Below are 27664 nucleotides of genomic sequence, written 5' to 3'. Positions count from 1 at the left end.
TTAAGAAAATGACTTTTATTTCTTTGTGTTTCAGATGTCCCTCTCCCTGAAGCCCTGCTGTTACACATCTGCTCCTACTTCTGAGAACAGCTTCGCAGCAAGAAAACCCACGAGGCGGCAAGCAGAGCAGCTGGAACCGACACCCACCAATACCAGCACAGAAAACAATGGACAACCACCAATATTTCTAGACATGAGCTATCATTTTAATGTCACATCTTGACAGATTTGTAAATGGTCTACAGAATGCATGTGGGCAAAAAGGCAACAGGGTGAGTCCTTTGAAACACCAGACGTGTAACGGACAGCGCATCATCGACACCTCCACGATTCACATCGAACTGCTGACACCCTCAGAGTGTTCCTTTGAAAGGACACAGAGCTTTTTGCTTTTTGAAGAAAGTATTACATTTCATTGAATACTCTGGTACAATACTTCATACATTGCAGGAAAATAAAAAGACATAAGAAATGCAAGGTCTACTGCACCTAGTCGGAGGCTCCTCTTTCATTAGTCTTTAGTACTGTAATAAACAAAATCACCACAATAATGTCATAAATAAACAGGCTGGGGAGCATTAATTACCTTTCACTATTTAAGGGGGAGGAATTACAAATTAATTTGAAATCATCAAGTTGTGGGTAGGAAAAAAACCCCAACAAAAGCCTGACAGCACATCCTTAGTGCCAGCTGTCATTTCCCCCATCCCTACAACAAAGGAAAGGGGGTTCGTAGCTTCATTAGCTGCATCCTGGTTAATTGTGTTCCAAACACACACCTTGAGAGGAAAAAGTAAAAGTTTGGTCAGGATTAATAGGAGAACCAATCAGCCCTAACACCAGTTAGCTGAAATTCAAGTGTATGCTGCCAAACATTCAGTCAATGAAGTCTGCAGCAAATCCACGCTGGCAGAAATTATTGTGCCTTAGGAGCTGGGTTAAAGTTTCCCTTGTGGTATAAAGTCTTCTGCAACAGAACACTTCAGAACTGCATCCCTTTTCCATTCCATTGCTACAGCAAAAGCTTGTCAATCAATGCTTAACATCTATGCTCTAAAAATACCCACTAGAAAGACACGAAACCCACACTCACTCCATCTCCCCTCAACCAAAGGACGTTTCGCTTCATCTGTCACAAACCCCAGCCATCGTTTCCAATGATTTACACCATGCCTTAAGAGCCATCCATCCCTCTCTCCTGGGTGCATGAAAGGCAGACAGATTTCCTTTTGCAAGGTCTCCCCTTTGGTATTCAGCAGGGCCCAATGCTCCTGTTGACAGGAGCACTGATTCACAATCTTTCGGACTCCCTTCCCCTCTGGGTGACTTTCTTCCCCCCCAGATTCACACACATTCTGCAGGAAGAATTCCCTGGCTCCAAGAAAATAAGAAACATTAAGAAAAACCCCTCCAGTGGCAGGTTCTAAACAGCTCAAATGAGGTCACAAGAGGCAACTGCACATTGGCCACTGATTGCTGCTTATACAGGTCAATCTTTTAAGACACGTCTCATTATCTGAGTTCATCACCCAGTTCAGATTCCTTCAGGACCCTTCTCTCATTTCTCTGGAACTTGGCAGTTTGGTGCAGCAGAGCTCCCAACCTGAACATGCATTCCATGAAGTGTAGAATTTGTCTAACTCCTCACAAAGTCTGAGGCAAACATTTTGCTGCCAATTGCCCCTCACAAATAGCAACACTTCCAAGTGATCCCTGTGCAGCAGGACGAAGAGGGCCAGGGGAGGAAGCAGGCAATAGGTATCTCACTACCCAAGGCAGAGATTTCTCTCTCTCATCATGACTAGGAACTTTAGGTCTAGAAAGGATACAATTATTTGTCACTAGAGCATAAGGCTGTGGCATTAAAACATAGATTATGGTGTGCTGGTGACAGGAGTTCAAGGGGAAAAAACCCAAAACAAAACCACCCAAAGCCTCAAAAGACACAAAGGACAAGAGGCAAAGTAGCAAAATTCTGCTTAACCTTAAAGAAGCACCTTCATTCAGTTCAAAGTGTTCAAATATTTGATTTTGCAAAGCACTCAGGGAAAGGTAAAGTCACCTCCCACTTCACCTTTCACCAAGCTGCATTAATTACACTCCAGGCTTTAGCATCATTGCCCTGGTAAGGCCAGTCAGGCAGTTCTGTTGGCCCTGCACACAGCAATTGAACACAGCATTCACCATCTGCAGCTCCTGCATGAAAATGGCAATGACTCCTTAAGACCACTTAAGTCACAGAACTTCCCCAGAAGCGAGGGGAATGAGGCTGGTGGGACACCAGCAGCACCTGCTCCTCAGGGCCCATCCTGCCATTAACACACACAGGCAGCTGCTGATGGCTTCAAGGGGAGCTGCTGGTCCAGGTAATTGGAAGTAGCAAAGTGAGGAAACCCAATTAACTGGCAGCTTAACAGCAGTTCTTCACTTCAGAGTCTCTAGAAGAGGCCTTTGTCTGCTTGACACCAACCACAAGTGGTTTCAGAGGCCGCGACTGTGTCAGTGGATCGGGACAGCAAATTCACCGCAGCTGGGAAAGGCACTTCAGGTCCAGGGGGAATCAGCTCCTGCCTGCTGAAACAAACCCAAACCTGCCTGCTGGCCCTGCTGCCTGCCCTGCCCTTCTCAGCTAAGGCAATTTCAGTGGACAGCAAGCTTCCATGCACTGCTTTCCCCCCCAGCTTTAATTCAGCCACTGACACTGGCGTAAGGCCCGAGTGAGAAACCCAGAAGGCTCAATGGCTCCCACCTCCCCGTGAGAAGGGGGAAGAGGGTTACCTTATACCAAGGTAGCAGCCTGCACAGTGGGCAACTTGTTTCCCTGGTTTTAATATGTTGTATCATCATGCAACTTTCAAAACAACACCTCAACTCTACAAGTTCAATCTCTTGTCTAACAGCCAAACACAGCCAAAGTGACACAGTGTCCTCAAACTGCCAGGCCACCATGTCCTCAGAGAGATGCAGTCAACTCCTGGTTTGGGTAGGGATCACCTCTAATCAATTTTGTTTGATGTAAGGGCTGCTTTGGGGTAATGATTCCAAACCAGCCCATCCAGCCACTCAGCTGAGTCATAATCAAAGCCATCAGCTATCACAAAAAGCACCTTCACACCAGTAACTGCTCACCCCCAGGAAACTCAGGCAGAGGTTGAAATGTATTAGGACTAATTTTATCATGGAGCTGATTCTAGTCATGCTGGTGATCTACTGTTTTCAAACAATCAAGTATTGTTCCCATCAGTATTTTACATGAGTGTAATGGATTTATCTCTACCTTTGCTCTCCCACCACCCCCCCCAAAAAAAAAACACCCAACCAAATCCCACAACTGCTCAAAGAAGGAACAAACCCAACTAACAGCCATACTGTGAAACAAAAACACTACTTAAAAACACAAATGGATGACAGTCCAACAGTTTGTGGGGTTCAAAACTGGCTCTACAAAGTAGTTGTCTACATTGTAGAAAGGATTTCCTTTTATTTGGAAAACGAGCAATTGTAAATCAGGTACTGGAGAGAAGACACAGAAACAATCTTTAGGTGGTCTTGAGTTTTGCCTACTGTTGAAGGATGAAAACTGTAAATAAAAAGGTACCAAGCCCTCAGAGTTCACTGTTCTCATGAAGCTTCTTCCATCTCTTTCTTGACCTTTCTAAAAACCACAGTCATTTCTGGGGAAGGAAGGGACAAGAAAAGGAATGATTACTCAGGAAAACAAAAGCCAGCAGTTATTTCTTATCCTGATAGTATACACAAGTGCTCAAGTTTGACTTTAAGTCTTAAACTCAAGCAGGTGGCTCAAGCCTTGCTTACAGACAGCATGGTACTCGCTTACAAACTGTGTGAGGTTGTGTATGAACTTGAAGGTGGTTCCTGGACTAAATGGATGAGACACATCTACAGTTACCACACCAAAAAGGGAAAACAGGATTTCTGAGGGCTTTCAAAAGGAGGAGAAAGGATGACAAAAGGCTTTAGATTAGAATCTAAAAGAAGTTGTTGATTGAAGACACCTCAAGTTCAAAGGTGTCTCTTTGCTGTATTCATAGGCCATTAATCAAAGTATCAGATAAACTTATAGCTAATAATCTATCAGCCTATCTACACACACACACACACACACAGAGTTTTCTTTTCTGTCCTGGCAAAAGCAAGGATTCAGTTTACACTGGTCCACCAACAATCCCACCCCCACTGCTCACACCACACAGGCACAGCAGCAACTTTGCTCACCAGATCTTTAATGAGGCTGAGCATGAGATTAAGTGTTCTTTGAGTCTCTTTAGATGCTCATAAATCCTGATCACCAACCAAGAGGGAAGATCACTTTTAAAAGAAAGTGATGGCAAGTTCAGACTGTAGTTGCTCCTCATTTTTTGCTAACACACAGAATCTCAGCCTCCTGAAACTTAGGCCATTGGTGAATCAGGACACGAGACCAAAAGCCAAAGCACCAGGCTGATACTCCTGAAAATACATACCTGCCTTTCTGCATGGAAATCTCTGTACATCTTCTCATCTGAAACTTTTCTGCTGTTGCATCAGCCCCACATTTTCATATACTCTAGCACTATCTTCTCTCATTCTGAAATGAAACAAGGGTTTACATGGGATGGAGATAACTGCACTTCCACACACAGCGTGGACCGTTTGTTTTGCTTAACTGGGAAGCAAAGCAGAGGGCAACAGTCTGGGGCAGGTTCTGTGGTAACTCACTGGTGAGATGAGTTGGTACAGCTCAAAACTTACACACTAACAAGCGAGGCAGACTTACTCTGGACAGGTTGGGGTTGGGGTACAGGGTGGAAGAGGGCTCTGATCCCCACTTGTCTGGTCCGATAAAGAATATTTAATGTTTGTGTATTCGTGACCTTTTCTCTTACTCTTCTGTGAAACAAAACACACCAAAAGAACAGGTTCTGTATTACTAACAGGAAACAATCACTGAAGCAGGGCAGGAATTACACATGTGACTACATATGTCTTTAGAAGAAATGTTTGTCTGTATGGAGACAAGAGCTCAATCCTGTAGCTCACACACACAACATGGGTGAGCCCCACCTGGCTTTAGCTGTTGGCTACAGAGCCTGTAAAGCCTCACTTTTCCACCCTCCCCTTTCCATCACCTCCAGCAGATTATACCAGCCTTATGACCCAGCACTTGTAAGCAATCTTCATCTTAGTTGGCAGAAGAAACCACACTTCATTCTTTAACAGACAGTACCAGGTAGTGGGCTTCCCACTGACCTTATTTCCAACTCAGAGATGGGGCCAAACGAGGAACAACGTTGTTTGTGAGCTAATAAAAATCTCATCTTAGCCCATTAGGTTTGTTATAAAAAGAACCCAAGCTGTTTATTTGTATTCTGCAGCATATGTTACAAGCTGCAGCCAATTGTGCTGGCACTCATCTAAAGACACTGAAGGCTCCAGCAAGCAAAGCTACACCAGGCATGACAGGGGGTATGGCTCCCTTCCTTTTCAAGGCACTCACAGCACATGCACATACTGAAACCTACCCAGAAATTAAAGCTTCACAGGGTGCTGAGTTTTGGGCTTTGGTTTGTTTTGTTTGACTGTTTCTGTTTCTTTGTTATTTTGGGTTTTTTTAATGCTTGAGCAAGTACTTTAATGTTTGAGCAAGTACTGAATAAGCAGCCTGAATCAGTCTCACACCAGAGGTTGTCAGAGCCTCTGGGGAGTTCCAGCTGCTGAGTTTCCATTAAGAATGCTCTGTATAGCAATGTAGGTTGATGTTTTTCCAAGATGGCCTTCTGACACTTGCCCAAAACTTGCTCAACTTGCTCTGCTATTTTACTGAACTCCTCTCCTCTCTCAGCCTCCTACTTAGTCCTTACAAATCACTTGCAAACAGACCACCAGTCCAGGTCAATTACCTGGAAGATCAATGCTAGCAGAAGTCTGGGAATGTTGCTTGCTGTTTAAATGCCTGACTGCACTCCAGTTCTAATCTTCTGCAGAAGTTGGCTTGTTTTGTAACAAAGAACTGACATTCTACTCACTGTTGCTTTCATTCTCTGCCCCAACTTCTGCTCACCTGGGATTTGTTTGTCTTTGTTTCAGAATGTCAGTATCTTTCCTCCTGCAGCTGGTTTATTGCTCAGGAGAGAAATGCTCACAACTGCTCAGGCAGATGTGGGGAGCTGTGTGGTTAGTGCAGTGCCTGGTGTGAGGTGTAATATCCCTGCTCAGGGATGCAGTGTGCCAGCTTGGCCTTGGCACTCTTGTGTGGCTTCTGCTTGCTTTGGAGCGTGGCAGAAGTTATTTTATGTTTGCCTACATGATGTAGATACACTGCTTGAGGAAAAAAAAGGGTAGAGACTTTATTTCTCTCCTTAGGACAGCTGCTGTGTGCTCTGGTGATCAGACAGAAAGTGAAGAACAAGAAATCCCTCAAGGGTACTTTTTTCCTGGCTTTGTTGTCTCACTTTGCTTTAGAGCTTCCTCGTGTGTGTGTGTGTGTAATTCTGCAAGCCTTGTACCCTCAGCTTTTTTAATATGGTGTCTTTCTCTGCTGCTGGTTACTAAGCAGATCCATAACTCTCTCAATCACTGTAATGGGTTTTGGGTAGTGTTTTGATAGAGTGAACAGTGTATTTCTCCTATAGTGATGAGGCTCAGTTAGTTGTGTTTCATCCTCCACTCAGTTACTAGCTCAGAAGGCACAGATGTAGAAGTTTTAAGAAACTAGAAACAGAACATTCCTTTACTTGCAGAGGCCTTGATCTATGACTAGGGCTGGTGGCAGCTGCTGGAATAAAACAATATGGAACTTGTGAGACAAAAGCAAAGCTTTGTGGTGGCTGGAGGAACTAATGCCCTGAAAAATGTGGTGAATTGGGAATGCACAAGAGCTTGTTTTGATAGAGAAGAAAAAGAAATTGTCTTGAGTAGTAGAATGCTGGAATTTCACCCCAGAGAGACAGCTTGGGAATGAAATCCTGTGTTTTGAGAAACTCTCACTTCTGGAACCTTCTCCTCTGTACTTCCTTTCATTGCAGTTTCAAACAGTGAAATTAAACTAGATAAAGTGAAGAGAATTTGAGATGTGGGGTGCAGGAATTAGGGGATGAGGAGGGCAGGAGCCCACATGTGCAAGCATCTGCATGGAGAGTAAACCAGCACTAGCTGCAGTCATATGGGGAAGTCTCTCAAACTGATTTCCTTCCTCTGCCAGTGTCTAAACACACCATTTTTATGACAGTTTTCTAATCCCACCTAGCAGTCCTTCATTGAGTAATTCTCAAGCATAACGAGTTGAAATGCAGGCTAACTGCTGTGAACAGAGGTACCAGGTTTCAGAGCCAGCCTTTCCACAGTGCATGGGTTATAGAGCCAGCAGTCAGGCCTCTAAAAGTCATGGGCAACTCTGCTCCCTGCTCCAGTGCCACCATGCTCCTATAGACCACTTATCCTGTGAGACAAGCACACCTGCTCCTCCTCAATCCTGCGCTGTAGCGTTTCGATGTAGTGCTGAACCGCCATGTAAATAAACCTGTACTGAGCTTCGGTCTGAACCATCCCCGAGCGCTGCGACCGCACCATCTGGATGGTCTTTGGAACGTCGATGTCACAGTCCACACCTAGGGAGAGGCATCAGTGTGTTAGAAACACTGAGATCAGCTTTGTCTTTGGAGGAGAGACTGGCCTCATCTTCCAGCAGAATGCAGCGTAGCTGAATGATCTTGCAAGAAGGCTAATATTTAACAGAGGGGATTTGTCCTTGAGTGCCAACACACGGGTCTGTACAGCTACAGCAGCTTGTGCAAAGCTGTCCTGAGCATCACTTCACACTGCTCCAGCACTTCCAGTGCAGCCCAGCTCAACACACATGCCAGGTTCGTGTTTATGGCAGTTTACCTCTTAACACTGTTCTCCAAACACCAGTTACTCAGACTCAGCATGCACAAGGGCACTGACAGTCATGGATGATCTTAAAAAAGTCAGTAATATAAATAAGACAGAGACCATCATACTCCTGGCTGATCCTCAGCTGAAAGCTTGCTTTACACTGAAGAGGAGCATCAGGGTTTCAGCACTGATTTCAGCTATGTCAACAGTAACGAGCAAGTCCCTTCTATGCCAAAGACACACACCTAGTTTGCAGCATCACTACTATCCTGTTGTTCTGCTGTGATGTATCTATCAGTGTCCCACAGGAAAATAATGGTGTGGGTAGTGGCAATGGGACAGACTTACCTTTTTCTCTGATAATGTCAATAAGAATATCGATCACAATGAACGTTCCTGTTCGCCCAATCCCAGCACTGCAAAAAGAGAAGGGGAAAAAGTTAATTCAGTTGCTCTCTCTGTACAGACACCAAGAGACCACTTCAAGTAAAAGCCTGATATTAGAGACAGTAGAATTCCAAGTTAGAGCCAGAGTCAAACCAAGCCCCACAGCCAAAAGTAACCAGAGACCTAATCAGCTTCATGTGGATGAGACAGGAGTGATAAGAGCACTTCCACCCCTCAGCATTTATCTAACCAGGAAAAATCCCACAAGGTCAGATCTAACATAAACTTGCCTTATAAAAAGTACCTCATTTATAAGTCAAGAGTGGAGACAGAACACTCAGGAGGTGGGATGGAATGTTAGATCCTGCACATGAAATGCATCAAACCAAGACTAGTGTCACTTTCTCATCCACATCAGAAATCCTTACTCATACTGCCATGCACACTCTGAGAGACAGTCTGCTTTGAAGGCAACCATTGACACCCATCTACAGCATTTCATTTTGCAGAACAGAAAGCACAAATGCCTTGACAGATGAAAGTCTGAGTAGCTCTTAGGGAAAACTGTCTTCTTTCAAACTTTTCAGCTTCCTCCACCAAAAAAAAGGGATCCCAGGGAACTCCACAGGCATACAGAGCAGTAGCAGGGGAGGCACGGTGCATCACCATACCTGCAGTGGACCACCACTGGTCCTGCATCAGAAATGCTCTCCTGCTTATGATGCACCTCCTCTAGAAAGTCTAGTACACCACCAGGGTCACTTGGGACTCCATGATCAGGCCAAGTTCTGAAGTGATACTGCCAGACTGTTCTCTCTGTATTCCCCTGGAAGGAAGATGCCAACACGTGAAAACAAAACCCTTCAGATCAAAATGCAGCAAAAGCATTTATAGGAAGGAGTCAGATCAGAAGGTGCCACATCCAATCTGCTGCTCAGCACCCACTGCACCACAGCTCTCAAAGGAGGGAACAAGCCAGAGTTCTTCCTGGACTGACAAGCCAACCACACCACCCACTTCCTCAGCTCTTTCTTTATCATGCAGTTGTGTCCAGGAACATTTCCATCTTCACCTTTAGAAGCTGTGTCAAAGCTCTGCCCAAGGGTGGCCACCAGTGAGGGGCCTCCACTTTTCATCCTCATCATTCATATCTAGTGGCACTTACCTTACACACTTCTTCCCACTCAGTTCCCTCCACGGACATACAAATCTGATATATCCTGCTTATTTGCTTCTGACACGATCCATCTTGCACCCCAATCCAAATTTGTTCCTTAACAAGGAAGTGATGTTCCCACACTAGTTAACTACTTCCTTCCTCACCTTTTGTAGTCCTTCCTTTAAGTATTCTTGCTACACAATGGACCCACACACAACCGTTTTCTCCTACTGCAACCATCTCCATGAAAGGGAGCAGTGCCTAGCTAGACTTAAGTCCTGTGACTTAAAAGCATCGTCCCTCTTCCCAGCTCTCCTCAAAGCTCTGCAGCCACAAATCTTCTGCCAGAAATGCTTAGGTATAAGAATCTTCAATTATCCCAAGGGCAAAGAGAATATGGAACTAAACCTGGAGCTTCAAAGAAAGAGACGGGGCTCAATTTATTAATCTCTCAGTGCTTTTATTGATTCCAAAGAAACACTCTATTTCTGCCAGGGGTTTTTCTTTTGGCCTCCACAACCTAAATTAAAAGGAGGGAGTTACTGACAGTACTTACCTGCCCAACTTTAGAGAGCTTGAGTTCCCTTAGTGTGTAATCATGTGCTGCACTCTCCTTTACATTCCTAACACGCATAACGCCGTACTCCTTCAGGGAATACTCGTCAGGCCAGTACTTGACACACTTACTCTGCAGGATTTAAATGAAAACAGTAATCCATTTTAAAAGGAGTCATTGGTAAGGGGAAAGGCTGCTTGCTAAACTGGTTAACAAACACATTTCTGAGGCTTTCATTTCTGAATACAGAGGACAATCGCTGGTACCCACTGTACAGCTAGCTGGCAAGGTGAAGTACGTTTTAGGGGCTGTTTATCTTCCTCATAACAGACTAACAGGCAGAGGCAATCTCTCCTTTTAGCAGCTATTGTGATCATCTCAGTACCTGCTTTATCTCAATAGTTTCAAACCCCAGAGATTAAAACACTGTTACTTGTATCTTCACCCAACGATGGGTTTTGAAATACCGAGACTTTCCTAGGGACGGCTGCTCTACAGCCCAAACCCAACAGGCTGCAGGGCAAATACAAGCCAAAGGTACACACCACATTGAGCAGAAATGAGACTTGGATGCTTGCTTTCTCATCACTTAGAGGAGAAACGGATAACACAGCTCTATTCAATCACCAAAGCAACAAAGAGTTGCCCCCCAGGGCAGAGGACTGAAGCCTCATGAGTGTGTAGCTTTGGAAATGTAGAGCTTTTGGTGTGCTGCTTTTCTTTCCTCTTTGGCCAGGGATAGATGCCATTCACTGAAGAACAGGTTCACCTATTGCTCCTTTGATTTGGTTCCTGTGGATAGTTCAGGAAACTGCCTGTGAATGTAACACAAGTCCACAGCACGCCACAGAACCACAGCAGAGGGGCAATTACAGCACGTGTATCTATGCAGCTTCCAGCAGCAACAAACGAAGACCAAACACTGAGTATGACAGACAAACGTTTCCTATTTGCACTTAGTACTGCACACTGATGAGAAAACACGGCAACAAGGAAGTTCCTTGTGCCAACACAACATACAGTAAGAGATGAGCACATGCCTTCCAGTTTACTCAGGCAACAAGATGCTTTGCTGTTACTTTTGCCCTCCTTTCCCTGCCATCCCCAAAAGGGGACAAGCTGAAGAGAAGACGTTGATCTTGGCATATGCCAACACAACTTGCAGTTTCAAGACAGAACTCTGAACACAAGAGCAGCTGGTGTAGCAAGTCTGAACAGTAAACATGTAATGTGAAATAAAGCTTAGGTCTGACAGAGGAGATGCATGTGCTGTCTGCCTCCAGAACACCACTGCTCCAATGCATACGTATTCACTGCTCCTGCAGTGCCTTCAGAACTCTGTGCAGATCTGAGATGTTTCAGAGCTCCTCACTTCCTTGGGCAATGTGCTCTTGAAGTCATCTCTCATGCAGAGGTTTCCCTTCTTCTAAGATCTGAAAGGATCTTGGCCAGAGATAAAAAGCTCTTGTATCAGGACTGTCATTTGCCACTCGAGGAAGTGAAATATGCATCAAGAAAAGGAAAGAATGAAGGAAAAAATACCAGTGTGTGCACCACTGTTGAAGCAATCAGATGTTAAAATGTTTAATACAGCCAGAAAACAGGCTTAGCAGAGAGTCATGGAGAAACTGCCAAGCAGCACAAGCCATGCAGCAGGGTGTTAAGAGAGAAAAACAGTAACAGAGTCTTCCAGAACAACCCTGTGATTCATTTCTTTTCTGCCAAGAAAAAGATCTAAGGGGAAGGTCATTGGAAAGTGGTAGCTTCTCCCTCCTTCAGTGCACTCTCAGGGAGGAAACACAAATCATGGCCCTCTGTAAGGGTGATGGATAGGCAGAACTTTACAAAGCTTAAAAAAACCCCCATCAGACAGAGTGTAATGATTGCTCCAGACACCATCAATGGCAGCTTTGACACTTAGATTAGAGAAGCCCATAAAATCTACTGCTGCTTGTCTTCAGTACATATACACAAAGCCTGTTTTTGTGGCAGTGGTAAGGAACCCCTGCAATTCTCAGCCACCCACAGAACAAACATCAGCTGGACTTTCAATCCCCCTTCTTTTGAAACGTGACACTTCTCTAACAAGGCAACAGGTTTCCATTCAGAAACAGGTCACTGGAGCACTGGGAAAGGTGGACAATGGTATGTGGGTAAAGCAGAGAAACTTGAGAGAACACAGAAACTGTTTAGCAAAGAGAAGAAAGATCAGAAGCAACACCTTCCAAAGACAAAACTGCACTCTAGGCAGGAAGCAGCATCTGACCATTGCCAGAATAGCAGCATTCAACTATTTCCTATTCTTTCCTGCCATATGTCATTAGAGCCTAAAAACAGCACTTTTGCCAGAAGACAGTGAATAAGAGAAGATCTCTGTTCTTTACAGGTAAAAAGGAGGTTCTTGGGCTACACCATTGCAGGATGATTTCATCTGGCAGTACAAAATGCTCTGAAAGAGCAGTTCACAGGGCTTTGCAGATTCCCAAGGCCAAAACAGAGCAGCCAAGAGCAAAGGACCTGACTAGAGGAACAAAACTGCTAAATCACAGCTGGGCTGAGGGATTCCTAACCAGGAACAGAGCTTTTATCACAATCACTAGCTCAGCATGTAATCAAACATTATCCAATTCCAGCACTGAGAGGAAAGGCAGGGAGACAGTAGCATTCTAGTGGTCTGTTCAGTGTGACTTCAATGACTCTGGGGCAAGAACTTCCACATTATATGGCAGTTTTTAGGTAAGAAGCAGTCTTTTCTTTGTTCATTCTTGTCATAATAAAGTCCCACAATTCTGCTTTTCTAGTAAAGCCCAGACAGATGTGGTAAGCAAAAATGAATGGTAATAGTTTTTGTGGCAGGAACAGGGAGTTTACCCCTTCAAAGGCACAGAACATCTGTTTGGCTGCACCTCTGGAATCATTTTAAAATACAGACATTCACACTAAGTAGCTAAAATGTAGTGAGTCAACCCTTAAAAACAGAAAGGCTTAACGATGTGACAGGATTGTACTCTCAGTTCCCACAGGCACCAACAAGGACACTCAGCACCTTCCAGGTGTCCAAAATCAGTGGTGGCACACCAGAATTCAGCATATAAATCAATACAACCCAGTCAGTTTAGTCCTTCCTTGCATTCAGTCTTTCCCAAGGCCAGTTTGAGGGTCTGGTTTTACCTTTCCTCTTTCAACTTCTTTTGTTGTCATAACAATAACTCGAGAATTCTCCTGGAACACCATCCTCCAAAAATCATTCACTGTATTCTGTAGGCAACCTTGAGTAGCAATGTAGCTTTTTTTTGGCTTGGAGTTGTTGCACTTGGTTTCAAACTCAGGCTAGAGGGAAAAAAAAGTCAATTTAACAGATGGAGACAAATGTTTACAAGACTAACTTGGATTGGGGTATGTTAAAAGAGGAGACATGGGCTGAGCCAACAAGGCTCCTGTAGGTGGAAGCAGACTTACCATAATAATATTAGCATTGATATAGTCTGAAACAGGTTCATTTGGATCACCATCATGCAGAACAACTCTGGTATGATCAACTGGAAGAATATACATCAATGTTAAGCACTTGCATCCTACAGTTGTGAACACACAGCTAGTTGTAACTATCCCACAGACAGGTACAACTCTTACCAGAAGTAACGAAGTTGTCAAACTCAGTGGATTAGTGGCTAGAACATTCAGCATCTCCTGTTTTGACAATGCTTAACACAAGTGGCTAGTTCCTAAGAAGCTGGATCAAAACAAGTGTTCATGTCCCCCAGTAACTGATGAGCATGTGGACAGTCAAGCACTAAGTCAAGGCAAATGGCTCCTGCATTTGCACCACGCAGTTCTATACCACAAATTAATCCTCTTAAGTGTAAGCATGCCAGTTTGCTGAGTAACAGCTTAGGGATGTGACTTTTAAATGAAAGCTGAAGATAAAAACAGCATTTGGGAATCAACATGTTGGTATCTGCCAAGTGCAAATGTTTGAACACAAACTGGAAACGGCACGGACTGATATTGATGAAGCAAGAGGGGAAATAATCACCACAGAGATGCAAAAGCACAGTGGTGCTTAATGAACTCGGTATTTATGAGCTAAGAAGACCATGCATAGCAAAGCAGCAGGCTTACAGGAGAAGAGAAATGAGTACTTACAGGGTAGGATGTTTTTGTATCTGTTTTTGTTTTTGTTTTCCTGGCGCTGCCCTTCTTTCCGGCTATAGAGCAGTTTGCATTCCTGCTGCTGTAAAGTCTGGACAACAGCACAAAGAACTGGTTTTAATAAAAGCAGTGTGCACTGTTTCACCAGCATTACAGTGAGCCTTTCTCACAAAAATGACCATACTTGATTACTTGTGATCGAGTGCTTCTCTGCCTGAGCTGTGCTGGGTTCCTCTCAGCCTTACCAGCCTTCCTCCGCTCCTTCAGCTACAGTGAGCCCGCAGTAACAGCACTGGGAAGCTCCCAGCACAGACTGGGAGATGATGAAGGCTGTGTTACAGCAACAACACAACAAGGGACCCTTGCAAGCTGCAGCCAGAGCAACTCAGACAGCCAAAGAGCTGTAAGGAGCATACAGAAAACCCAAAGCACATCAACACAAGCAACTGTACTTGAATATGAAGCACAGGGAAAAGTCCTTCAGAGTATGTCCCACATGGGACTGCTACAGTCATTTCAAAGGCATGGATGAGGCAGGCAAAATGCCAAAGTACAACCTACCACACAGCCATGTACCACTTTTTAGGTGCTGTAATTATTCTTTTACCAACACAAGGCCACTTCACCAAACCAGCACAAAATCCTGTGCAGACTTTCTCACATGAGCCTGTTGGGGGAGGAGGGGGGGATATTCAGTAGTTACAAACAGGATTATCCCCAAAGCATCCAAGTGCAAACCCAATAAATCTGTATGGGCATTCCTCCTGCTGGCAAGGAGCTGATTTCTCAGTGCCTGGTTGACAACAGCAATTCCATACTTCGCAGCCATGCTGCTTAGTAACAAATCTCCTTAGCTGCAACCAAGCTGGAGGGACCAGAATCTTTATGTCTTTGTTCCAGGTTGTAATACCATAAAGCACTACTGGCCTGACTGAAAGGAACACTGGTGTTTTGGAAACTGCTCCCCTTGTTATTGTCAGCCTTCATACCCTCACTGAGGTTGTTTTTACTTTACAGCCTGGGCACGTCGGGCACACTCACTCACTTCTACCTCCATCTCTGTTATTGTTAGAGCCTCATTTAGTGACCTTGGACAATTAGGCTCGTTCTAAAGACAGGGAAAGCAAAAAACACAAGCAATACAGGAAAGCTGTTTCATGCTTTATGAAGCAAAGACAGAAAACATATCTTCATAAAGCATAGCCTGCTACTGTTAGTGATGGATGACCCAGCACTTCACAGCCAGCTCACCTCTTGCCACACTGCAAGAGCCTTTCAAGTGCCATTACCACAGAGCACCTTTATGCATTATTAACACCAAGTGAAACCATCAAGCAAAAAAACAAAAGCTAAAACTTTTCTAGCAGGTAAAAAAAGAGCAACATTCAAGTGTGTAGAAATAATAGCTTCAAACACATTTTCACTTCATAGAGTTAATTATTATTGCTTTGAGCATCCCTGAGGAGAGATACACGAGCAGCAGGACCAGCAGCAACTTCTAACAAGCCATTAAGAGATGTACAAAATGCACCAATAAATCTGAAGCATAGTCCTCAATTTCCCTACAGCATCCAGGCACTAAGCTCACCAAACAGCCATTTTTCAGAAGAAAAGAACCACATTACAAGGACAGACAACGTACCTGCCTAGTGGTTCACAGGACAAGAGGCACATCCTTAAATATGCCTGAAGACAAGTAATTTATAACTACCATCTGGACTGCCAAATCATCAACAGCACCAGCAGAGATCCATGGACAACCTGGTGTTTGCCCCCTGCCTCCTGCCACCAACACTGACAGCTACAGCTTACCTGAGGTGAATGAAAAAGCATGACACAAACTGCTGTGAGATTGCCTCATTTCCAAAACACACGGGTGACAGCAGTGAAGGGGAAAGAGAACTGGAATGTTTCATGGGTAAAGTCTTTCCTTTCTTGTGTTTACCTTCTGTGTAAGGCTGCTGGCTTGCTAGCAAGTACTTTTCAGGAAAGTCACAAGGCAGGAAAATATCTTGCTTCTAAGGGCCAACTGATAAATCCATTACAAGACTAATTTACTCAACAAAGCCCAGAGGTCAAAAAAGAAGTCATAACTGTCAAGTAATAGCTCAGTCATATCTTGACAATTTAACAATCCATCCCTCAAGGCACTGCACAAGAGTGCTTCCCTCGGAGAGACACAAAAACCCCCAGCAATTCACATGCCTTCTAGTAAGGCAGCAGCAATCAGAGGAAGGACAAGCCCGTGGGACACACTTTATCCTTTTTATCCCCTGTGAATAAGAACATGCTTAGAGTCTCCAGGGAAGCCAACAGACACCCTGTGCTTGGCTAACCTGCATCTGTACATTCAGGCTAAACCACAGTCACAACTGTGTCAGGATATGATAAAGCACACCACAAATGTGCCTGTGGAGAAAGCAGTTGATTCCCAGGTGCAAGCTTTAGCCATCAGAGCAGGTGTGGCTGCTCTTCATCCTTCAGGCCCCATATCAAAGTTCACATGTTGAACTGTGCAAGAGAAGCAACTGACAGGCTGAGGCCATTTTACCTTGGGCAAGGTTCACCTGCAACAGATAAGACCTGCTCTCCAGGAGATCCACCACTCTATTGTTAGGGTAAAACAGAGTCCCAAGTCCTCAGCAGTGGCTTGCTTTGTTGGCTTGCTTCCCCCTCCAGGTGGGACTCTGACCATTCAGCAGTCCTTGGGCCAAGGAGAAAGCCTAATCCTCACGTTATGACTTCCCCATTGCCTTGTCTTCACCTTCTTATAATCCTTCCACATTTGCAGTGGAATGTGTTACCTCTCTGGCAAGAAGCTTTTGCTTTTCATGGATTTATTTTCCTCCTCCTGACAAGAATCTCAGAGCAAACTAGACAGGGCATTCACTAATGAATCTGACAAAAAACACAAAGAAGTTTCTGCAACAACAGCTGCTTTGCAAATCCATCACTACTCAAGAAGTTTCTCATAACAGCATTACACCGCCAAAGCCAGCCTCTCTGTCAAAGACCAGGGCTTTCCAGTTCCCTGTTGCCATCTGCTGGTGGAGTTCCAGGCTCCACTCGTGTGTGTGTGGTATAAACCAGTCATTTAAAACACTTCCTTATTTTCTTTCAGATTTAAGTAGCTCTCTGAAATCATAAGGACTTGGAAGAAGGGGAGAGCTGGGCCAGCACAGCTGTTTTACACAAGATGTGTGTGGATAAGGCAGAAGGAAAGGTGATGCTGCTTTCTAGGGGGGGAGAAATGGAATTTTGGCTGCAGGCAGAAATGAAACATGAACAAAATAAATCTTCAGGAGTCCAAGGAACACAGTTAATCAATGTCTCTTCATCCCAGAGCTTGCTACCGCTACTGCTTCACAATCACTCTGAGATCCTCCAAAAAAGGCTATCAAAGAGCCACAAGCTCAAGGGCAAAAGCACATATTGACTAAGAAATCACACTGAAGCCACCATAAAGCAATGGTATCCGACTTCCCAAACACAGCAGAGTGCAAACCAAAACATCCTCTGCACCGAGACATACAACAGAAGCCACAGTGCAACTCCTTTCAACTGCACCAGACACCACTATTGTACTGGTACTTGGGTCAGCAAGGGGCCAGGAATTAGCCCTTTGCCTCCAGAGATGTCAATGCAGCCTACAGACCTCTTCCTGTCTGCATGAAGAAAAGGAACACAGGAAGGAACACAATTCATTGTCCTGGTGGGACAGATACAGCTGTACATAAGGTTTCCTTATCACAGAGAGGATACTCAGGAGAGGTTGTGCTAGGTACTGAATGAGTAGAATTGGAGAACATAACCAGCTCTCAGAATCAGGAAGAGAGGCAAATATTTCAATCATTTTGCCAGCAGACACAGAGTGGAACTGGTAACATGTTACACACACACTGCACCTGACACAGGGGATGGAGCAAGAACAGGGATCTGAAGCTACAGAGCTGGAGATGAGAATACATCAGGGAGGCAGTAACAAACCTAACAGTAGGGTGAAGATTTAACACTATAAAAACTGGAACATAATGAAGTACCTCAAACTCTTCCCAGAAGCCCTGCTTGACTTTATCTGTAGTCTCTGCCAGCTTGCTGAGCTCTCTCACTCTGCTTTCGATCTCTGCAGCGTTGATACGGGTGGTGTTCAGAGGCTACAAAACACAAACATGAAACAAGGGTGGAACAAATGACAGCTGTGAGAAGACAGTTAAAACACCTATTTAAATATACTAAGTATATTTTCAATAGGTAATTCTAGATTCCAGGCATGTGTTTGGACTGCAGAACTTTGCAATCACCTAATGAAAGGCCATGAGGGTAGAGGAAGGGAGCAGGGAACAACTGCTTTTGGATAAAGTCTCATGGTTGTTCTTCAGTACATTAAGTTGTCTCATTCCTGGACTGGCCCTGCAATCTCTACAAACCACAGTGAAACAAAGGAGTCCTGCATGCCTTAGAGACACAAGAGCCCCTCCTTCACAGGCATGGGAAGAATCATTCCCATTGAAATGACTTAGTGGTTGATTTTTGCATGAGGAAAGAAAAATTGGTGTCTCACAGAGCAGGGAAAAGCCTGCACTTCAACTACATATGCAGAATATATATGTTGGTGGTGCCTTCTCCAGTCACTCACCTGCTTGAGTTGCAATACTGTGCCCAAAGTTTCCACCATCGGGTTCTTCTTGTAATGTTCCACTAGATCCGTCAGAGAGTCGAACTTCTCCCCTCCACCAACATCGTATTTCAGATCCTTGAAAGACAGATGCTCATCACAACACAGGCACTTCACACCACTGAGTCTACATTAACATCAGCTCTAGGCTGTGCAACACACACACACACACTGTGCAGGACACCAGTGGTTGTGTCATCATGTTATGCACCTTTTCAGGAGAGCTGATTCCTTAGGAACTGCTCAAGCAAGCTGCCTGAGCTATGGGACTAAAAACCAGGAGACAGCCTTGGAAATCAATTCTCATTCCTGGAAGAGTATCACTGGGTCCTGAAAGGCTGGTATTGACTGGTACTATCCCTGTGTTAAGGAAGCAATGTTGAGTTACCTTCCTCATTGTCACCATTGTTACTGTTAATGAACTGAAAATCAAAGGGGGTTTATTGGGAAAGTTCTGGTGCTTTGGCTTTAGTCTTGGTAGGACATTTCTACCTCCAAACTATTTATTTCCTTGCACTTCAGTTGCTTTTGAACAATTAAGTTGTTGCACTGTCTTTGGGGATAACAGAGAGAAAGAAAACAACAAAATCTGTGGTTTATTTTTAATAGCAACCCCATGGCACCCATGAAACCATCCAAACACTGTAATTTAATAATCCCTCAGTGAGAACTACCCTCTATTAAATGCCAACTTCAATCTGAAGTGTTCCTTGGATTAAACACTCCACATTTTCAGAGGATGTTGATCATCTATCAGGTGCAGCTTTACAAAGTGACAGAAGGAACAGACACACTCAGATAAATCTCTGTTTGTCCAATTACTTGTATTTTTACAGAATTCATCCAGAAGGCTGCAGCTCACTTAAGGAGATTCATGAACATGAAAGGCTCCATCAGCACAGCATCTCTGACAGACTTCTGATGCAATCAAAGGCAAATTTATTAGAAGGCACTTGACAGCATGGTATAGTATGACATGATTCAGTCAGGCAAGCAGTCCAAAAAAACCACTCTAATAGAATTTTGATGCTATCAAATGAGTCAATTAGACCAAACAGATGATGTATGGCACACCCAGTACCACGGGGAAGGGGGAAATGTATTCGGCTCTCTGTAGTTAAGTGCAAGATGGCTCTCCTGTCAGAATAAGCCCATGGAAGTAGTCCTGTTAAAGCAGCTCGTGCTTCATCATACCTGGCAGTGAATCATGACATGTGTCACTTTGGATTTCCCATCATTACTCTCTCCTTTGTCATCTCCTGTCCGGACAGAAAGAACAAAGTCCCCAGGGTGGCTTTGACTCTCACGCACGAGAAAGCTTCCATGTTTGCCTTTCTCTGTTAATAGCTTTTCAGCTTCTCTTCCAGAGAGATGCCCATGAAACCACCTTTAAATAAAGATATAGACAGGTACCCTGCTTGTCATTCCAGCCATGGCTGAATCTGCTTGTTCTAAATAGAAAATAAAGCAGTTGTGCTACATTACACACTGAACAAGGGTGTCCAGGCCTGCAGAAAGCCTCAGAGTTCACAAAACCAGAAGCAAGCTGTGGAAGTGTACGTGTACACACACACGAGTCATTACAGGAACACTTCAAAGCAAGAGCTTCCATAAGCACTGACATTTGCATTTCACACAAGCCTCAAATGAAGCTTCCAGGCAGATCCTTTACAACAATCTGAATGGATTCCCTAGTGCCCAATAAACACAAGCAACTTATTGACTTCTTTCATGGAAGATACACTTTCCTGACAAACCTGAGCTCTTACTCTTCCGTCATATTAGGAACTGGACAGGATAATCACATCAATCTCATTTCTTAAGAAACAAGGGCAGAGAGGCCAATAACCCTCCTCACTGCTGTTAAATACAAACCACTCTGAGGAGTGACAGAACTTGCTTTAATATTTTTCCTTGGGTTTTTTTCCCTTCCAGGAATAAACTGGTATCTGCTGGCCACAAATGTTTATTTCTGACATACAAATACTTCCTCAGTGTATGTCAAACTCTGAGATTCTCCTTATTAGCCATGCTCCTTAAAACATGAGTTTGAGCAACCTGAGGATCTGCTTCTCATTCACCTTCTGACACACATGCCCACTGCTGGAGAAAAATCACATAAGGCTGGGCTCAGAAAGATACTTGGGAATTCTCTGCAGTAAAAACAGCTTCAGGAAGCTCTGGGAGAACTGCTACAAAACCAAACCAAAGCAATCTCCCAGTAAAAAACTCTTTTTTAGTACTGTATCACATCAGGAAGAATGCTGAAGGGAACAGGTTCTGAGGCTTAGATTGCTTTACCTTTAGTCACATTTATTAGTCTATTTTGCATGGGACCTCACTGACATCAGTGGGACCACTTTCAGTACAAGATGGTGGCCACCCTTCCATGAAGTGGAAGCTGGCTGTAGCATTACTAGGGATAAGCACATGCATTTATTAAGAAGTGCACGGACAAGGGGGGTTTTCAACATCATTCCTCTGACCTTTCAGATGTAGGATCAGCACAGTTCAGTGGATATTTCAATTCTATAACATCTCCATTCTTTTCCTTGAGCTGTCCATGATGTTCCATATAATACTGGACTAACTCAGCCAACGTAGCAAACTTCTCTCCTCCATAGAGGTCATAGTAGTCTCCAGTGTTCTGGATCTTGATGTGGGTGACAGCTCCAGTTCGTCTAACATTTGAAACAAAAGGAGAAAAACAAACCCAAACAAGTCAGTTGAATTCCAATCAACCACTTTTACATTCAGTGTTCTGTTGTTCAAGTTAGAGACTTACATTTGCAACACTTTCCCACTGAAATATTGCAAAACAGCTAAGCTAGTGCACCTGTGGAGCGTGTTTGAGCCACAGCTCAGTGGCTGCAAGGAGAAGGGGCTGTCCAGTGGTCAGGGAGAATAAGAAAAAAAAGCAAACTGCATTACAGAATGAAGGGATCCTTAAAGCCAGTGATAAGCTGTATGGCCTCACAATCTCCAACAGAAAACCCTCAGACACAAGACTTGCACACACAAGCACAAAGGATGGAAGGGTGAGAAGAATTCAGCATTCTTAAGACACTCATCACAGGTTTTTGTTCCTTTCCCCAGAGTTCCACATTGCTGAGATCTCTCCTTCAGTGAGCAGTTGCCTTCGCCTGCTCCGAAGTCATTTGTCCCTACAGTCTCCAGTATTAATGAAGAACAGTTCATGGAAAGAGCCCTCTTCTGCTCAGCAAGGCCCATGATCTCAAAGATATCCACACAGCATTATTCTTATCACCAAGCCCACTTTTCCTTTTTCCTTTATCTCCTTCCTGTCACTGTCCTTGCCCCATCCCCAGCACTATACACATAGTGTAAGAGGAGAAGTGTCACAAAAGGCCTATTTTGGAAGCTAAAATAGCATCACAGTTCCCCTTAAAAAACTTGCTGACTTTTCCTACAAGAAGAGAGTCTGGATGGCATTTCCTTGCACATGCTGGATCAGTCATTTGTATCATCTCTGCTACTTTTAGGTGCTTATCCAACATATTTTAAAGGGCTGAAAAGAAATGTTATTATAAATGTACTTCTGCTTCCCCTGAATTTATCTGTGTCTCTGCAGAATGAGAATTCACAACCTTCCTCCAACCTACAGTTTCCCCAAGTCAAGTAAAAGTATTTGAGAACCTCTTCAGGAAAAGAAGAGGGAAAAAGTGAACAGACTGATTTGTGCATTCTGTTCTACAAATAGCTCATTTGCAAGCCTTGTCCCACAGAACAGCATCAAATGAGGACTCTTACCAGTTTGAGGAGAAAGACAAAAACCATTCCAACTTACCTAACTGAGAGCGTAAAGTCTCCGGGGTTACTTTTGCTGGGCCGTGCCAGAAAACTGCCATCCACTCCTCTGGTTAACAGCAGATTTTCTGCCTCCACCCCAGTAATATTTGGATGAAACCATCTGCAAGAGGTTAAAAAGAAAGAGTGTTAATAAACAAATCAAAGATCTTCTGGGTTTCAGAGTTGACTTACACAAGACTCAGAACAGATCAAACAGCTGATCAGAACAGCTTCAAAACCAAGGAGTGCTGAAGCTTGTTCCTGAATTATTAAGACTGTCTATCCTAAAAGAAACTACCAATCATTCCCTTCATATTGCATTGCAGCTGTGTGTACTGCTGAGAGATGCTTTGTAAGTGAAAGAGCTACACCCATACATACACAGACTGCTTGGATTAAAGTGAGATGGATGTACACAGAGAGCACCAGTCAGCTTCCCTGACTTCAGGACACACAAAGAAACTGAAAGTCAACTGGAAAAAATACTTCAAAGCAAAGCAGATCATCCAACATGACACTTGACAACATCATAAAGGTTAAAAATGTAACTAAACCTCATGCTGTAGGGCACGAGCTGACCACCAGCTGACAGAGCTCAGGGAGGAACTTCACTCATGCACAACCTATTTGGTTGCCCAGTCTTCTTCCACCTTCCCCAGAAGAACGTGCTGCTGACCGCTGCCAGACACAAGAGCACTGCCCTGTCTTCTAACCACCATGGCAGTTTCTCTGGTCTGAATGTATCCTGCTTAAATACAAACACCCAGGAATCTCATATTGATACCCACCACCCACAAACAACCTTCTGAATGACAAATACAGTGCCCTGCCAAAGGAGAGCTGTATATGGTCTATATCGAAGCAGCTCAGCAGCCCCACCAGGGGCACTAACTTTTGACAGACTTATTCTTAGCCATTCAGCTAACTCAGCTGCACTCTTCTCTCACCTATGGCTGAGGATTTTTATGCACTCTTGCAGTACAAAATTCCACTTGTGTGTTTTGGAGTTTCACAAGGCATGATTTTAGAAGACAAACTTAAAGCCCCAACCCCAAACCAACCACCACACAGCCCAGGGACAGAGATAGGAACACAGCAACTACCAACTGTTCCAGTGGCTTTGTCAGGCTTGTCTTTGGCAAGTAAAAGATGGCTTTTCTTTTCCAGAGTTGCCATAAACCAGACACTACACAGAGCCCCAGGGGAAACACACCTCTGTATCTGCCAAAAGAACAGAGGCTGCTCCTCTGTGTGAGAGGTTCTTCGCTTCTCCAAAGCAAAACATTAAGGGAAAAGACCCTGCAGCCAAACCTCATTACCCAGAGGAACGTGCAATACCTGCAATAACTGCACAGCATTTCTGAGTGTTCCCAATGCAGTCAGCATTTCATGCTAAATTGCTAAAGCAGCACAATAAGCGAGTGCACATCTAAATTCAGGGTTATTACTTCAATGGTTTCAGCAGTTGCTTCTGTACTGAGAAGCTGACAATATTCCCAACAGGCCTTATCCAGCCTGCTCTCTTCAGGTAGGGATTCCCATGGAGACATTAGGAAGCATTTCAGAGATTCTAAAATATCCAAACCTCTAGCAAGTGATTTGAGTAGGCATTACAACTACTTCTGTACTAACTCCACCCAGAAGTAAATCATTATTATTGCTGTTCATCTTGCTTTTTTCCCAGTTATTCTAGATATTTCCTAGATAGCTCTGCTTACATCACACAAATCTGGTGATTACTACCATATCTTTGAAGAATAACAACCAAAAAAATCAAATCTATGCAGCATGGGTCATGGGAAAAATATATGAAGAAACACTTCCAAGTTATTACTGCAAACTGGAGTGAATTAATAAACAATGCCACGTTTATCTCGTGTCTGTTCAAAGGTCAGGCAAAATCCTGGTGTGATGCAGTCTCACAGAAGAAACTGCACCAGAGTCAGGATCCAGGAGGAACTGAGCATGAAATGATAAAGAATCACAGGATTACAGAACCTTAAGGGTTAGAAGGGACCTGGAAAGCTCATCCAGTCCAACCCCCCTGCCAGAGCAGGGCCACCTAGAGTAGGTCACACAGGAACTCATCCAGGTGAGTTTGGATGACTCCAGAGAAGGAGACTCAACAACCAAATACGACAGGTTGGTCTGCAGAAGCTGATCATGTATTTATCAGCTAAAGGTAATAAAATGTATTCATCCCTACAATTGTACTTGTATTAGGAGAAAACAAAACCCAAAGAAACAAACAAAATGCAGCAACATTTTGAACCCTTTATAAGCCTTTTAAATAAGCAGAGAATTCCAGAGGCACCTTTGCAAGCTTATGAGTTTACATCCAAAAATGTATAAACACACAAAGAATAAACTACAGGAATCAGTCCAGAGGTTTAGCATGACATCCATAAACTTTAACTAAGGCAGTGTCTCTGTGTCTCACCCTAAACCCTAATGCATCTGGAAGTTACTGTACATCAGCTGTTAAAAAGATGGAAGAAAAATAGTGATTCAGTGAACAGAAGGGACTACAAATAACCTGTGCTTAAAGGAGAGGTTAAAGGATGACAGGCCGTTTAAAAGCCAAAATCTCATGCCAATCCACTCCTAGTGAGGATGGCAAAAAGTGATGCAGAAGTAAAGCTACATCTGGGAGAGCGCTGGAGTCCGCTGAGCTTTATGTAACTCCTGTTCCAAGGGTAACTTGTACTCCTGCTCCCTCATCTCTGTATTTTTGGCTTTGAGTAGGAAGCTGCATTTGTCAACCACCCCAAATAGAAAAATGGGGGTGTTAGTGATCCCTCTTCAATGGTTCCGGCCCGGTGATGAAGTGCTTCATTTGAAGTGCTGCCATCACATGTGTGCGTTTGAACCTGGGTGGCTGCATCCCTGCCAAAACTGGAGGAGAGGGCAGAGGGGATGCAGACACCGACACCAGTAACATAACCCCTGGAGAGGACTTTCTCTCACACTGCCTTTTATAGGGATGGAATGCATTTTAGACTTTTTTTTCTACTTTCCTTCTCCAAGCTCTATGAGGAGCAGGTGCAGACACCATCCCAAGCAAAGGGCACTGCAGCCAAGAAATACAATCAAGAAAGTAACACATACACACACGTAAACCCACACTCTAATTAAACTGGCTGTCCTCACTATGCAGGGAACACTCCTCACAGCAATTCTGATTCAGGGCTTCAGCAGCACACCACATCAAGGCCCTGATTAGTTTACAGGAAGATGAAAATGTCAGAAAAGCAACGAGTGAAATAGCTGGGGTCTCATTTACAAAACTAAGGGGTATCAGCTAAGCAAGAAACCTTCTGTTGGAAATTAATACATGGTAAGAAACACAGCCTTGAAATCATTTATCTCACCCTTTTTCCCCCCCTGTTTGTTAGCACAGCCCAGAAAAGATCAGAAAGATCAGTGTTTTGTAAGCACACACTGCCAGAATATTTCTCTCTTACCAAATTGAAGAGGAAAAAAAAGAGAAGAATAAAATCAATACATTTTTCCATGCTGTGATTGGGCTTTTCTAATCACAGCAGAGATTAAATCAGTTCTGAGGCTCAGCTGTCACAACCACAGCGTTCAGGGAGGCAGTGACTGGTAGTTTAATTACTCCTATTTATAGGCTCATCACTTCAGATTTCTCATCTTTTTTTCTCAGTCTCCCTCCCATGTCACAATTTAAATCCTGAACAGAATAATAGGATCACTCCTGACAACGAGGAAGCTGGCAAGTGTCAACATGCATACTTGTGTGGAGGATCTCTAGATCTCACACATCCAAACACTTCACAAGATTTCAACTATAAATGGCCACAGATGGAAAAGCAACCCATTTAGGTCAAATCATCTTAAGCAGAACAAGAAAGGAACAACCCAATGTTGGAGAAGTAATACTTTAATAGATACTACTTACAAATGGATCAAATTTCAGAGTAAGGTCTGTTAGGAATATAAAGATGTTTTTCCTTTTTGTGACAGCAATTCCTCTTAAGCCTAACATTTCCCTTAACCTGGCAGGCCAAAAAGAACTGCTAAAATAAGACAAACAGCAAAACAGGCTAAGGACAGTGGGAAGCTACAACAAAGAAACCAGATTCAACTGTTTATCAGCCTGGTTTTGCAACACCACAAGGTTTTGAAATTAGACCAAATGCTGCCAATAAACTGAGAGCCCAGGTCAGGTCAGCTTACAAACACTCATTTGAAAGTTGGCTGACGTTTCAGTTTCGTCACTGGTGCTGGACTGGTGATAGCCACACGACCCTCCGCAGCCTCGCACACCGGACTGAGAACCCAGTGGGTCACCACACAAACAGAATCAATCTCTCAGCTCCGGTTCAAAGGCACACGCGGGAGCGGGGAGACCAGCCTGAACGCCTGCCACGAAGCCGAAGTCACCGTGGCAGCTCTGGCCTCTGCACCGACGTCGGTGGCTCCCGAGGGCCGCCGGGCTCCTCGCCCCACCGGGCCCCCAGCCACGCTGGGGAGGGGTCCCCGGCGCCGGCTGGGTGAGGGTCTGCTCGCCGGGGAAAGCGAGGCGAGGCGTGGGGAGCACAGCAAGCCAGGCCCCGCTCGAGCGGCGGCCGCAGCCCCGCGCCGGCGGGAACGGGGACAGCCCGCCGCAGGAACGGGCGGGGAGAGGTGCTGAGGGGCGGCTGCGGGCAGCGGGGTGGGGGCTGCCCCTGCGCCGCAGCCACGGGGCACGGGAGGCCCTGCGCGCCCGGGGCGGCCGCGGGGAGGAGGCTCGGCCCGGCGGCCCCGCAGGAGCAGGCGCTGAGGGCCCGAGCCCTGCGCGCCCGCGGGCCGGCGGCCCCCCACCCGCCCCCTTCCCCCACCGGGTTGGGCTCCGCTCGCTCCCGCCTCACCTCCGCGATGTCATTTTCTCTCGCGGCACTGGCGGGTCACAGTGCGCTCGGCCGCTCCCCTCGACGGCCGCTTCTCACATAGGGGAGGGTCCCCCCCGGCGCGGGCCGCGGCCTACGGGCGTCCCGAAGGGAGCGTGAACAACGGCCGCCTCAGGCCCCGGAGGCGCACGGAGCGG

At 44.8% G+C, this 27664-nt stretch overlaps 1 protein-coding gene across 1 annotated transcript; it reads right to left on the bottom strand.

Moving 5' to 3' along the window:
- On the bottom strand, nucleotides 1–27664 carry PTPN11 (protein tyrosine phosphatase non-receptor type 11). Its single transcript, XM_062009508.1, has 16 exons — nucleotides 27489–27664; nucleotides 22613–22735; nucleotides 21291–21485; nucleotides 19999–20191; nucleotides 18766–18882; nucleotides 18170–18283; nucleotides 14124–14220; nucleotides 13437–13516; nucleotides 13149–13307; nucleotides 9978–10109; nucleotides 8934–9088; nucleotides 8224–8291; nucleotides 7456–7607; nucleotides 4778–4890; nucleotides 4485–4588; nucleotides 1–3674 (listed from the first exon to the last, which is right to left on the bottom strand). The coding sequence occupies exons 1-15, from the start codon at nucleotides 27500–27502 to the stop codon at nucleotides 4519–4521; spliced, it is 1782 nt and encodes a 593-aa protein (XP_061865492.1). The 5' UTR covers nucleotides 27503–27664; the 3' UTR covers nucleotides 1–3674; nucleotides 4485–4518.

This window comes from Colius striatus, chromosome 17 (assembly GCF_028858725.1).
Source record: "Colius striatus isolate bColStr4 chromosome 17, bColStr4.1.hap1, whole genome shotgun sequence".
Lineage (NCBI taxonomy): Eukaryota > Metazoa > Chordata > Aves > Coliiformes > Coliidae > Colius > Colius striatus.
Note: the sequence above shows the minus strand (reverse complement) of the source record. Positions and strands in the feature narration are given on the sequence as shown.